We start from the raw sequence: 13,690 nt of genomic DNA, 5'->3' as shown, positions 1-13,690 counted from the left end.
TTATGCGATCCCGGCACCTTTCCGCTCAAGGACCACGCACGAGACAGTCGTGAACGTCTGAGAACGTGGAAATTGACGCAGTTATATGCTATTTATTAAAATCGCGAGACGGTATTCCGGATAATCCGACGACTTTGAACGGCGTTCTCGAAAATGCGACGACTTCGAGCGGCACTCCAGTAAATGCGACGATTTTGATTGTTTTACCCAAAAATTCGATGACTTAAAACGGCACTCCCGAAATACAACAGTTTTAATTGGCGTACCCGAAAATGCGACGGCTTCAAACGGCACTTTCGTAAATGCGACGCGACAAACCACTTATACAATCGGCGACGATTGGGCTTCCGTGTTCTTCGGTAAGTACGAAATAGCCTGTAAAAGATAAAATACACTTTTCTAGCAATTATTGCCAAATAATCATCACATAAAATTAAATCATGTATTATTTGTATTTGCATGTATTATTAAACATGCAAAAGCAGTTTTTTCCTTCTCTCTAAATCTGAATCAGTGAAAAGTCATTAGAAAGACAGACTTTAGACTAATATTAGTAAATAGTCACTGCGCCACTCCAGTAACTTTTCATTGATTCAGATTTAGAGAGTTCAAGAGTAAGGTATATATATATATATATCACATTCGTGTACCTTTAGGTTGTACACTAGAGTAAGACAGATAGGACTAATAGTAGTAAAAATACGCAAGAATTGTGCTATATGGTAACTCCGGTATTTACGCCGCGCAGAGATTTACGTTGCAGAAGTCAGAAAAAAATAGAAGGAATGAAGTATTTGCTCGCAATCACTCTGTTATGTGCCTTTATTTCTATATCTTAAAATCAAAGTTGTTTTTATAAATTTTAAGTAATTTATGTATTTCTAAAATACATAATTTATTCTATCGCTTAATAAAGTTCTGTTACATGTAAAGGTTCAATAATGATCTAAGTGAACAATGATGTATCAATTTTAATTGACTCTATTTCATAGCTCCCTCTATTTTATGCAGCCTTGTATGCACATACAATAAATTAACGGATAATAATTATTTCAGAATTAAACATTACTACTCTGTCTTGGTTTATCCACATTTCAAAAGACACCAAAGAACCCCGCACAACTCTTATGAAAATTTGATTTCAGTGAAATTGGCTGAAACTTCGGAAATAAATAGTTTATCTAATGCTGATCAAAAGTCACAATGGGCAAGGTTCACAATAATGAACCGTTTAGACACTATCAGCGTTCAAAAGTAAAATAAAGTGTTATTTCAGTACTATTGTAGGACAGTCGATTACAAGCTATTATTCGATATACAATGTAAAATATTAAATATTGTCCTCGCACTTGTATTTTTTGGAAGAAAACGCATTTTAATTTTCGCTCCAAGACCGCTTCAAACTTCAACTTCATAGACTATTATCACACATTAAATTTTATATTTATTAAAAAAAAAAACAAAGTCTTTTGTATATGTAGTAAAACATAAAATGTATATTTATGTAGTTATAATTTTATGTTAATTTTTCGCGAAAACAAGGAAATTAGGTAACTACTAAGTTCAACTTTCTTGTGTTCTTAATAAATATAAAGAATGGAATTTAATAATCGTTAGAAATGTGACGACTTCTTTTCTTCTCTGATTTATTAAAATCGAACAATTTTGATTGTTCAATCTAAAAATAATAGGCATTAATATTTAAATTAATAGACAAAATGATATTTAAATCAACAACAACTTTTAAATGCAATGTAAGAAATATTTGAATTTAGGAATCACATTAATGGAATAATTATTATCTCTAAAAGTACCATGAAACAATAATCAATAATTCTCGTTTCCTTTTGTTTCAATATCGGAAAGAATAAATAATGCAAATATTTATTTAATTAAAGCTATCATCTAGATACTTTTACGATATTATTAATCGAGAAAGTTGATCAGTCAATCGAGAGCTGATTGTTAATTGCTCATTGAGAATAATCACGTCTGACGTTATTTAATACTTGTCGCGATCGTGTATCGCGTAGTAATAAGACAAAATATGGAGCTTGTCACTACCTGTTGGCTCGAGACTCGTCGTGCGAATGACAGCGCAATGGCCTCGGGTCAACAAAGCGTGTTGTATGTCACAAAAATAATCGCCACAGCCAACGAATACGTTGCCGACCCGAAAGTATACAATAAGTACACGTAGAATATTTTTATTTTTCTAATTAATTTCAACGGTCTATTATAAAAATAAAATATTTATAAGAATATTATATACTTTCAATATAATGCATATAATACATGATTTTATTTACTTCTAATTTTTTTTCTTTTTTCTTTTCCTTTTCCTCCTACTTTGAGATTATATTACCAAGTCCGACACACTCATTTAATACAAAAGGATGAAAATAAGGTACATTATGTTAATCGAACACAATATTCCCCAAATCAAATGTAGTTAAAACACAATAAATACATTGCTTATTGTAATTATGAGATATAATCAGGTTTCGAAAAATAATACGATAATATACGGTCGACCTGCTACTTGCTTGTTCAAGTAGCGGTGTGTGAGTATGGTAATGCGGCGATTTCTGAAATATTTAACGAATAATAAAATAGTTTCGAATGTTCCATTCCTCGTAGAGAAACAACGAATTTTTATTTCCATACGATATTACTCCGACTTTTACTTTAAACGAAAAAATCACACAAAGTATATCTTTCGACAAACCACCATCACTTCGATACGCTTACAAATCATTTATCGTGAGATCAGTTATTCGCAAAGGATAATTGCGAGATAATAAAACAAAGCGCTTAATTGTTCATAGTGTTTAAAATTCACTATGCCAAAATTGATAACGATCGACGAAAAATGAATCCAAAATAAATGACAGACTTTTCATGCAATAAAAACTATATTACTGTTAGTATGAATTTTATATGTATATTCTCGCGATATATACACGTTTTTATATTTTATTAAGTATATTTTATTAAGTATTTTAATATAATTGATATGTGATTAACTCTGGAATAATTTATATAAAGAATTTTTTCATTTTGCATTTTAAATAATAAAGTTATCATTAAATATGAATGAAGAGACTATGAAAGATTAAAGTAAAATTAATGCAAAAGATATAAAATTAAATACAACTAATAAGGGGGTATCAGCGCATTCTTATTAAATATATTAATTTAACGTTATGTATTATGTGTGACTGTAAAATATGTTGTATTTTTCTTTATCTAAACTTATACATTAAAAATTTAAAAGTAATCTTAATTGTTTTTTGCATTTTTTTTATATAATATTCATTTCTGGAAAAATATTTAGATATTCGAATTTTTTCGTTGCATATTTGTGAAAACACGATTAATTACGATTGCACGGCACTTCCGATAATAGTCGCATGCAATTTTGCAATAAAAGCAAAAAGTGTCAAACTATGTATAATTCGCCACGAATTATGATTCTATTTACGCCCAAGGGATGAACCTCAAACGAACAGAAGATTAATGAATGACCGATGTACCTCATAATTGCGATCAATATCGAAATACCTACTTTGAAAAATAAACGTTACCTCGATACACTTATAAATAAATAATTAGATATAACAATTGATTAATCGCGAGGTGCTGCTAGTAACGTAATTGTTCATAGAGAATGTAGAGGTAATGCGAAGTACAGTATAGAGCGGTTTGCGCTACTGTCTGCTCGTTTTAATGGTGTCGTACATATAATAGCGTGGCGACTTACAATTAGCGTAGACACCGCGTGTTGTAAGCCGCATAAACAGAGACGCCAAGATCACGTGCTCTACAACCAAGTTATCATTTTCAGGAAATATTTAACGGTCTATAAAATAAATGCCAAATATTCTCTCTTTGCTTTTCAAAGAAATTTTGATAAATTAACTATCATCAAATGTTTCTTGAACTCGTTTCGTATATTACTTTATGCCTTTAATCTGAAATTAGTGGGTAAATTACACTTGATTTGCAATTAAAACAAAATATAAAATATAATTCAAATGCAAATATTGTTAGAGAAATAAATGTCGTCTTTAATTATCATATAATAGAATAACAATTTATTAATACTTTATCGCTCGAATTCCTGCTTACGTAAGTTAATCGCGCGAAAGATTAATATGCCTATGCTTTAACCATTAATCAAACAATTTAAGCCCAGTTCCACAAACGTCGGTTAACTTTTAACCCCACGTTAACTCACTCTTTGACTCTTTTTAACGTCCCCTTTAGAAAGAGACGAAAAGTGAGATAACCCGAGGTTAAAAGTTAACCAACGTTTGTGAAACTGAACCTTAATATGCTTTGATAAATGCCTATTGCTTGAAACCATTTAATCACGGGTGTTATTAAATAACGAATCGTTGATAATTATAATTGTAGAGAATAATCGCAATCGTGTTTCTAAATATTACTTTACAGTGTAAATTTATTGTAAATAAATTTGGTTTTCTGAACTTCAATGTTCTGAACACAAAGAACTAATTTCAAATAAATGCGTTATTAAAGAATATTGAATCAAACAACTATAAATTGTTGACTTATTAAAATCATGAAGTATAACGATTTTATGCACTGCAAAAGAAAAATAAGCATATAACATTTTCAATGGAAATGTGTATCATTCCCATTAAGAAAAAATTATATGTAAATTATATCCTTTTTGTATATACACTTGTGTATTATAGCTATATATATATATATATATATATATATATATATATATATATATATGTTCTTGCTTTTTATAAATCAAATCTACACGAGCGGCAATTGATACAAGATACGAAAGGAAAATGTCTTACTATAGGAAGAGACAAAACAACCTCCAAGAGAGCCGTTCATGTTGATCGTTCCTAACGGTAAAATCGCCGTCACCAAAATATGAAGGCTATTCGTGTATTCCGTGATCCCCGAGAGGATAATGCAGCTCTGTTGAGTCGAGTATGCACGATTGTTGTAATGCAGTTGAAGAGATGAGAGTCAGATATGACCAGGTTAACGTCCGCTGCATAACTATGCGCTAAGTACTATATAAACTTCTGCCAAATGTTACTAAAATATTATTAGCAATTGCGTAATTTAATACTTTATATAAAAAAAAGATAAATTTATTAGATGATATAACTATTACGTATAATAGCATAATAATTATTATTATTATCTCTAAAAAAAACTTTACACATTAATAAATTATAAGTATTATTAATGCAAGATTTAAGAATAAATATAAAAATTAGAATAATCAATTAAAATCGAAATATGTCACAGCAAGAATATATCCAAAGAATTCTTCTGACATAATATTAAATGGATTGACGTCCTCTCTCTCTACATAATTCTATGAGTTATCTATAATCGATATCCAGACAGAGTAAAAATCCAGAAAAATTAAAAATATTCAAACTGAACACTTGCGTAAAACATCAATAGTACCTCCTATCAGTGGTACCATTTAAAAACAATTAATTGCTGCACATAATCGCTAATTTCCTTTCAAATGAGTGACGGAGATTTGATTTGACGCCGACAGAGTTTCATTTCTTAGACGTATTGTTAGACTATTCCATAAAGGTGACGAAGATAAATTTGCGTATCTATAAGTTATAATTGGATGCATATTTTTCACATTATCGAATTGTATTTTAAAAACTATATATATTATATTTTGCAAAACAATATTGTATACACTTTATTCTAAAGTTTGATGAAGTAAAAAAGATAGTTAGAAGGAATCTAATTTAACAAAAAGTAAACGCTTCTAATCGAGACAATTATTCTAAAATTACATTATTGCGTAATAATGTAAACTTCTAATAAATTTATTAAGCAAGCTAATAATTAAACTTTAAAATAGATTATCAACTTTACATAACTTTAAGTGAGTAACACGCACATTGATTAAAGAGTTATTGACTTTACGCAAATTATTATAAACAATAGATATTATTTTTTAATAGATTCAAGACACAAATATAAATCCAAAAGATCTTTAACTCAATATAATTAAAAATTTGGTTTTTTTTTCATAAAAAAAATACTTTGTCTCTCTTTCTGTAAAAGAAGAAATGATCTCTCGTGCAAAAACTCAAAAGTTGCAGTCAGTGGCCATGGCACGTGCTGCGAGATAGAACCAGAAAATTGCAGTTACTGAACAAAGAGTGCTTTTAGAGATTAAAGGTCGAATTACTTCGAAATGGATTAGTTGTAATAAAGCTGATGTAAAAAATAGTATCATTTTGAAAAGCGTTTCTTTCGATGAAATCATGAAAAAGATAAAAAGGAGATTTTTAAAAGTAAAGTTAATTATTGCAATGGGATCATGAAAACAATGGCGATATAAAGAATGGTGAATCAATGTTCCGTGCATTTTTTAATTAAACGATTTTTGAGCGGTAAAGTGCCTTCACTTAAGCTATTTTTAAAAGAATGAAAATTTTAATTCCTAGAATTGTCTGTGAAATACGATACAAATTAGAAAGCAGCCAATATGGCTCTACGTTGTTTTTTGTATATTTTTCCAAAAATGTTAGTTATCAGCGTAGGGGAATATTGAAAAGCATGGTACAGATTTATAAATTAGCAAAAGTAAAAAAAGCGTTCGATTATTCTATTCGCCGCCGAGCATGCAGATTGCTGTGATTTTCATCCATCCTTATTTAAAAAAAAAATGAAAAACGAGCATGACTTTTCTGACAAACTGCCCACCAGATATGCAATTAAAAATATTTTTTAATTGATTTTTTAATTGACTGACTCGCATTGTTAACCAATATGTATTTCCAAAATATATATTTTATGTTTATCTTATATTTAAAACTATACCATATTTAAACTTTAAACAAATATAAGAAATGGCTTTAAAAAATTACCCCCTTCAATTTTGATAAAATTTTACAACTATATAGTACTCATTAAATGTAATCGAAACTCACAGTGTTGAGTGGCAGAAATGTTTAGTTTCCGAGAAGAAAAATTTTCAATTAGCCTAATTTAACCTAATTCAGGTTTTCCAAGATTTTGACATGAAAAAATAAGGTAAGGCTGTTTAGGGTACCCACCCCTTTAATGACTTTGACCTGAAGCGAGGTCCACCCTACTCCTTGCCTACAGGGCGAAACAAGGTCTATCGTTGTATCGTTCCACATTGGTTTATAACTTTTCACGCAAAGCGAGGTTCACCCCCAACCCTGTTGCAGAAGGAGGTGCGGTAACTCCTCTTCCGCTTACATGTGTACTGTCTACACATAGCGAGGTACAGCCCCACATCACCCAAAAATTATAAAAAACGTTATTTTTGTTGAATAATTAAATTTTTTCTCGAAAACTAAACATTTCCACAACTCAACATTGTGAGTTTCGACTACATTTAGTGAGTACCATATACCTATAAAATTTCATCAAAATCGAAGGGAGGTATAGTCTTCTAAAGTCTTACCTATAAGAAACTTAAACAAGATATTTAATTTTGGATCAATTAAAAGTATTGCTAATCATCTAAGCTTTAATTTTCTTATTTCATACAATTTTTGTTGATTGTAGCACAATCTTCAGTGTTGATTATTTTTGACGCAAAGTCCACGTTTTAGCCTACGAGAACGTTTCCGCCAAAGTACTTCCTGATACCGCGAGCGTGGTTTTGGCCGCGGTATTTATTCGAATTTAATTAAAACTCGCGTTCGAAGTGAACTGCGCCGTGGTGAAGTCATTAATTAAATTTAGGAGAGAATCGCGCGGTGCCTTACGATTGTATATGTATGTAGATATGTACGACAGATATGAAAGAGATCGTTATTGCAAGTTCACGAACTCGGTTATAACTTTCAATGAATTCAGTTTCTTTTAACGGCGCGGAAATTTTCTTTTCGGATACGTCTGCGTTACTAGTTCATCCCTGCTTGTGGTACGAACGCATTTTCCACGAGAATTCCGCTCCTAATTCGAGTATATAACGTAATTCTGGAATAAAATTTCTGCATATTCTCTTATCGCTGGCAAATGACAAATAATTAATAATGTTCCGAGATTTGGTATTTGCAATCAAAAGTCGTGAGATAAAATATCCTTTTATAAGAGAATAACTAAATTGCGAGTAGAATCGCTTTGATTCAATTATAATCTATTCTTTTTGAATATTTTTCCTGATATATAATATTAATTATAGAAAAATAATAAAATGTATAGTTAACTAATCACAAAAGTCTTACTTACTTTTTATCAGAAATATCCATTTCAAATAAGTTTTATTCAGATATAATACATAAACACAAACAGTTTATGTATTATATCTTATATTTATATCTTTAAAATAAATGATTAGTTTATACTAAAGACTCTCAATACTAAAATTTCAATTTCAATTTTAATTTCAAATTCAATTGCTTAACTGACAAAGAAAAGTGAAATCCCAATGTTCATGCCTGGTCCGAATAATTTGTAGACTATAATATAAGAATATCAGCAAAATTTTTGTGGTATGTTCTTCTAAAAATTATCTTTGTACATTCAATTTTTAAATACTCGCCTTATGTTCGTCGGAGCTTGAGATTATTTAATTTATCTATCACTACGTCGCTGAAGATGGTTCAACGTAGATCCGAAACATTCGATTTATAATTTGCATTAAATTATTAATTAAATGTTACATAACTCACGCACAACTAACCGCGTTTGACTCTCGGAGCCTACTTTTTCTTGTTATTCGTTAATTTGTATCTTTCTTCTTAAAAAGATTTATGTTTCAATATTATATCTACCGTTATTAAAGTATTTTTTAAAGTAATATTAGGTATTTAACATCAATAATTCATGGCTACTGTAACACTTATAGTTTCGGATATAAGATAAAAATTTTAGCGTTTAAAGAAGATATTTATTTGAATTGTTGCAGGAGCGATCTTCACCGAGGATCAGAAGGATAGCCCGTCGGAGTTGGCATTTAAATATGCCATTTACAAAATCAACAAGGATAAGACTCTATTGGCAAATACAACATTGGTTTACGATATCCAATATGTGCCTAAAGATGATTCGTTTCGCACGTCTAAAAAAGGTACGAAAATAGTCAACATATAACCCCGTAATTAAAAGCATAAACAAATAGTATCACGATATGATTAAATATTATTTGATTAGATAATCATCTGTTACTTATTCTTCCTCGAAAGTCATATCTGTATCTCGGCAACTCAAGTATAATCTCCATATGAGAACATCACGATGCATCGCGATCAATATATAGTGATAAGACACGAATCCGTTATCTAACAGAAAATGAGTACTCTCGAACGCTAATGTCTCTTAAGTAAATTCAATAAATAAGAAAATCCAATATTATATTATATTGGATTTTCTTCAATACACCGTAATATCATTGTCGCTAATAAGGATTAAAAATTAATGTAAAACGATCAAAATAAAATCGTAGTCATTAAAGAGCAAAACAGTGACAATTAGGTATAAGAGTGACAGAAGTTAATTTGTTATAATGTTAAATTATTGTTCATAAGAGGTACTTACACGATACATGACAGCGGTAATTTAGAAGGCGGTGACAATGACGGATAACGTGACCAACTTGCAATTAATAATTGTAGCGTTATTAATTTTAACGTAACAGCTTTACAATATTACAGTTTTCTTATGCTTATTTTTTAATCAGATCGTTTTATCTTTTTGTAAATAAAATAATATAATAAAAAACACACTATAAGTAAAACAATATAACAATTTTATTACTGCAATTGCGCAAGTAAAGAGAAAAAATTCTTCAATATTTTTTGGATCAGAAATATTAAAAAATTCTATTTAGTGAAATATCAATTGCATTCAGAAGTATCGATATGTTGCATAATTTCATGGATTCGATCAAATATGTACATAATAAAGATTAATATTCAGATTTATGTTCAGACGTCACATTAAAATAATACATCTTAAGTAATCCAACTTGAAAATTTCCTGTCCAATTTTATTATTGGATATTCTTTTCGTCCACAATTTTTAGTTACTGAAGGAAACTAATCGTCAAAGAAGATGTCATGCGTACATATAAAAGCCAATGATTGATATTCTGGCATAGATTCGAATGCGTCATATCCGCTCCAAAAAAAATCTATACTCCTTTTTAAATGATTGCTTTGCGTTGCTTATTCATCAAACTTGTACATTTGAAGATAAATCATTCAAAATAAAAAATCAAACTGACACTTAAAAATTAAAAGCACACTACTACGAGATAAAAATTGCAAATACGAATAGACATCGAGAAATTAGATTTCAATTGATGCATAATGTTAGAAATATATACTGTAATTCTAATGAATTGCCACGTAAAAAGTTTATTCTCTTTGTTACTTTATAAAATTTGCATGTGCTTTTAATTAACTTTGCGAGTGTTTATAAGCAATATAATTATTCTATAACGTATAGAATGCAGAGCAACTTATTCATTGACTTTCAAATGACATATTTACAAAAATACTTCAATTAATATAGAATATGACCTGAATTCATGTTTCATATGTAGCACTAAGTGAGAGAATACGAATGTATTTAGACCAAAATGTATTTAGTTCATGCAATTTACATGATGTAGAACATAAATCAATTTTGCCAGTGTAGCAGCTGGCGATTGTGAATAGTGACGTGATACCAGGTAAAACCAGCTAATTAATTAATTTAATCCCCATGGCATTTTAATATAATCAAAAGACTGGCGGTTAGAGCGTGACGTGAATCTCCTGTCAGTGGAGCGCTTTTGACACGCGAGCTTAAAAGTTGGCAGGAAGCCTAGCGAAAGCAATTCAGTTAGCGGCCGGCTATAGCGTGAATTACAGCGCGAGAACGTCGCACGCGACATGATGTAGCTTTAGATTTATGTAAAATAACACGAAACCGGATCGACTCCGAGAACTGAAACCATAACAATGTCTCTCGCGCGATCGCGAGCGCGGCGGATAAATCTTATAGCGCAACGAGCTCAGCCAGTTATGAATTCGCCACGGAGCAATGTCTCTTCGAAATGTGTTTTCTTACAAAATTCTACACCGCGTATAGTAGAGATTCCACTTGTTTGGTTTACCTCCAGCGATTCTCAAGTTATGCTTCGTAAACTTACTATAAAGAAGCCGGTTTTCCGTTGTCCGAAAGAAATAAATACGATCGCGATTTAATAAGAGTTAGATGTTCCAGTACGATTGACGAGGATACATACAATCGGCGTTCAGTGAGGCAAAATTTCCTTTATATAAAGAAAATTCTGTGTAAGCTGGAAAACCATGCAGAGAACCGCTTTTATATAACATACAAATTGTGCGAATATGGTATAACGATTACCCAAGCATTAAATCATATAACTATATCCAGGAAGAACATAAACTTTTCTTCTTGAAACGCAGTAAAGATTCTTAACTCACTAAATGAGCGAGATAAAAAAGGTCGCGACGAACCCGTGTTTATGTCGCGAATTCTAAGTTTACTATAAATCTCGAGAGCCCTTTCAGTCTCTTTTTTAGAGAATAGAACAATAAATGACTTTAACTAAGAATATCCAAAATAAACACGAAAAGATATCTAATGAATAAAGATGTATAAATAGAATTTTCATAAAACTCTGCTAAGAAAATAATTCACGCGTCGTCTATGAATAGCCAAATATACATCGGAATAATATATAAATAAAAAGTTTTAATTTATATTAGCTCTTTTTGTCAAACCACTGAGGTATCATATGGCCGTTTACACTCTCTTAGGCTTTCCCCAAGAGGAAAGTATATATTGGGTCATAAACATGCCTATAGAATCCCATTATGCGTAATGAGAATCCATATATTTTTTCCTTCCAGGCACGCTTAAAATGATATCCATACTTGGAAAGATCACTCCGCGTCCCTTCCGGCCGTTCTCACCGCTGCGTTTCCTCTCTCGCGGACGGGGTTGAATCCGTGTCAAACGGCGCAACTCTTCCAACTTTTCTTTTATAAACTGGCTCACCCCGTGATAAATCTCCCGTGTATGCCGCCCAGGATAGATGCCCCCGTATACATTTTCTCATTTCTCGAATCTCTGCGCGCAAGTTTAATGTTGCGTACGCGCGAATTCGGTTGACTCGCGCCTAATATACCGTACGTGATGCGCTTCGCCTAAAAATAATCACGGCTGATGCTCGCACCGTTTGCGTTATCTTCACCTAATGTGTCCACGGCCTGAATTTCTTCATGCGAAAATTTACAAATGCGGATTGAAACTCCCACTCTGCCTTACCGCGAGATCGAATCTCTTACCGAGGCAGAATTGGATATTTATGCATCATGAGGTCCAAATGGAAGAATTAAAACGCCGTTTTTCCTCGATATATTTGACGGCTAAAAAATATGTGTTTTCTTAGAGAAACGAACAACCTCGCTCTTTTTTTTTTCAACCCTGCTCTTTTCATCCTGCGGAATATTAAAATCATAAAATAGGAAGTTCTTCTCGTGTAGTTGGTCTTATTGAACGAGAGAGAGAGAGAGAGAGAGAGAGAGAGAGAGAGAGAGAGAAAGAGAGAGAGAGGGAGAGAGAGAGAGAAAGAGAGAGAGAGAAAAAGAGAGCTTTCATTAATAGAGAAGTTGCATTTTAGAGAGCCAACGCGAGTTTCTTCTGTTATTCTTTAGAAAATTGTTACGTAAGATTCTTTATTTTCCGCACTGTTATGTCGGCGCTCTCCCGGGCCGAGGAACGAGGAACAAAGCCTCGATGGGAAATTGGATTCGCGGTGAAACACTCAACTCGAGAAAATCCTCTATGAATTTCTGAGAGCATCTAATACGGATTACAAAGTATTGTAACATCTTACTATCAGAAGAATGAATCATATGCGGGTCGATTGTTAAAGTAATTACAGAAGAGCACAATATTGCTATTGTATCCCTCGAAACAACAAAGAGAATAAACTGTATTTTCTTTCTTTTTACAGCACGCAATCTAAAATACAATGCTTTCAACACAATTAAATAAGTATTGTCTATACAAACACATTATATATACAATAAATTTTATTATTACTTTTATTTCGAAGTATTTCTTATTTTAAATTAAAATAGATTTTATTCACTTTGTTCTTTAGGGAAGGTTTAATTGGAGAATTAATTATCTAATATTCAATGTTGAAAAAGTGCAGAAAAGTGTAAAAAGACAGCATCTAATAAAATTCAATTTACTTTCATGTAATTTTAAGTCGTTAAAAACATAAAGTTGACGCGTCATTAAAAACAATTAATAACAAGAAGTTTTCAAGTAAAAGTTTATACACTTTCTCTGCTACATTGAGATGAGCTTTCTTCTCTCTAACATCACGGCACAAATTTTATTCCATATTTTCGTATTATAAGGAAGAAAGTAAGTTGAACGACGACAAAAAGTATACAATTCTTTATTAATTTCTCGTTGTGTCAAAAAAAGTATTGTCAACTCCCGAACTCCCACAAAAATGAGACTTCACACAAATTCCCTTTCAACTTTACGTCGTAGGTGTAATTTTACTCGGATCACCGCGAAAGTAGAAAACAAAGGGAGATAGAAATCGGAAGAGACTTAAACCAGGGAAATTGATTGGATAACTTTAAGGAGCAGCGACCCGGACTACCGAGGCGGAACACTTTAATGGGAGGTTCCG

At 31.5% G+C, this 13,690-nt stretch overlaps 2 protein-coding genes across 8 annotated transcripts in view; one reads left to right on the top strand and one right to left on the bottom strand.

Annotated features, from left to right (window-relative positions):
• Positions 1 to 13,690, top strand: part of LOC112463093 (glutamate receptor ionotropic, kainate 1) — a 146,589-nt gene that overhangs the window by 82,897 nt on the left and 50,002 nt on the right. For all 7 annotated transcript variants that reach the window (XM_025029275.1, XM_025029273.1, XM_025029280.1 and 4 more), the window contains exon 3: positions 8,927 to 9,088. In XM_025029275.1, coding sequence (XP_024885043.1) covers positions 8,927 to 9,088 — 162 coding nt within the window. The remainder of the gene's footprint in view (positions 1 to 8,926; positions 9,089 to 13,690) is intronic.
• Positions 23 to 13,690, bottom strand: part of LOC112463095 — a 93,440-nt gene continuing 79,772 nt past the window's right edge. Inside the window, exon 3 of the mRNA XM_025029282.1 lies at positions 23 to 375. Coding sequence (XP_024885050.1) covers positions 204 to 375 — 172 coding nt within the window. The 3' untranslated portion in view covers positions 23 to 203. The remainder of the gene's footprint in view (positions 376 to 13,690) is intronic.

The sequence above is a fragment of the Temnothorax curvispinosus genome, unplaced genomic scaffold, assembly GCF_003070985.1.
Source record: "Temnothorax curvispinosus isolate PA1 unplaced genomic scaffold, ASM307098v1 QBEX01013028.1, whole genome shotgun sequence".
Classification (NCBI taxonomy): Eukaryota; Metazoa; Arthropoda; class Insecta; order Hymenoptera; family Formicidae; genus Temnothorax; species Temnothorax curvispinosus.
This window is presented reverse-complemented; position numbering and strand designations above follow the sequence as displayed.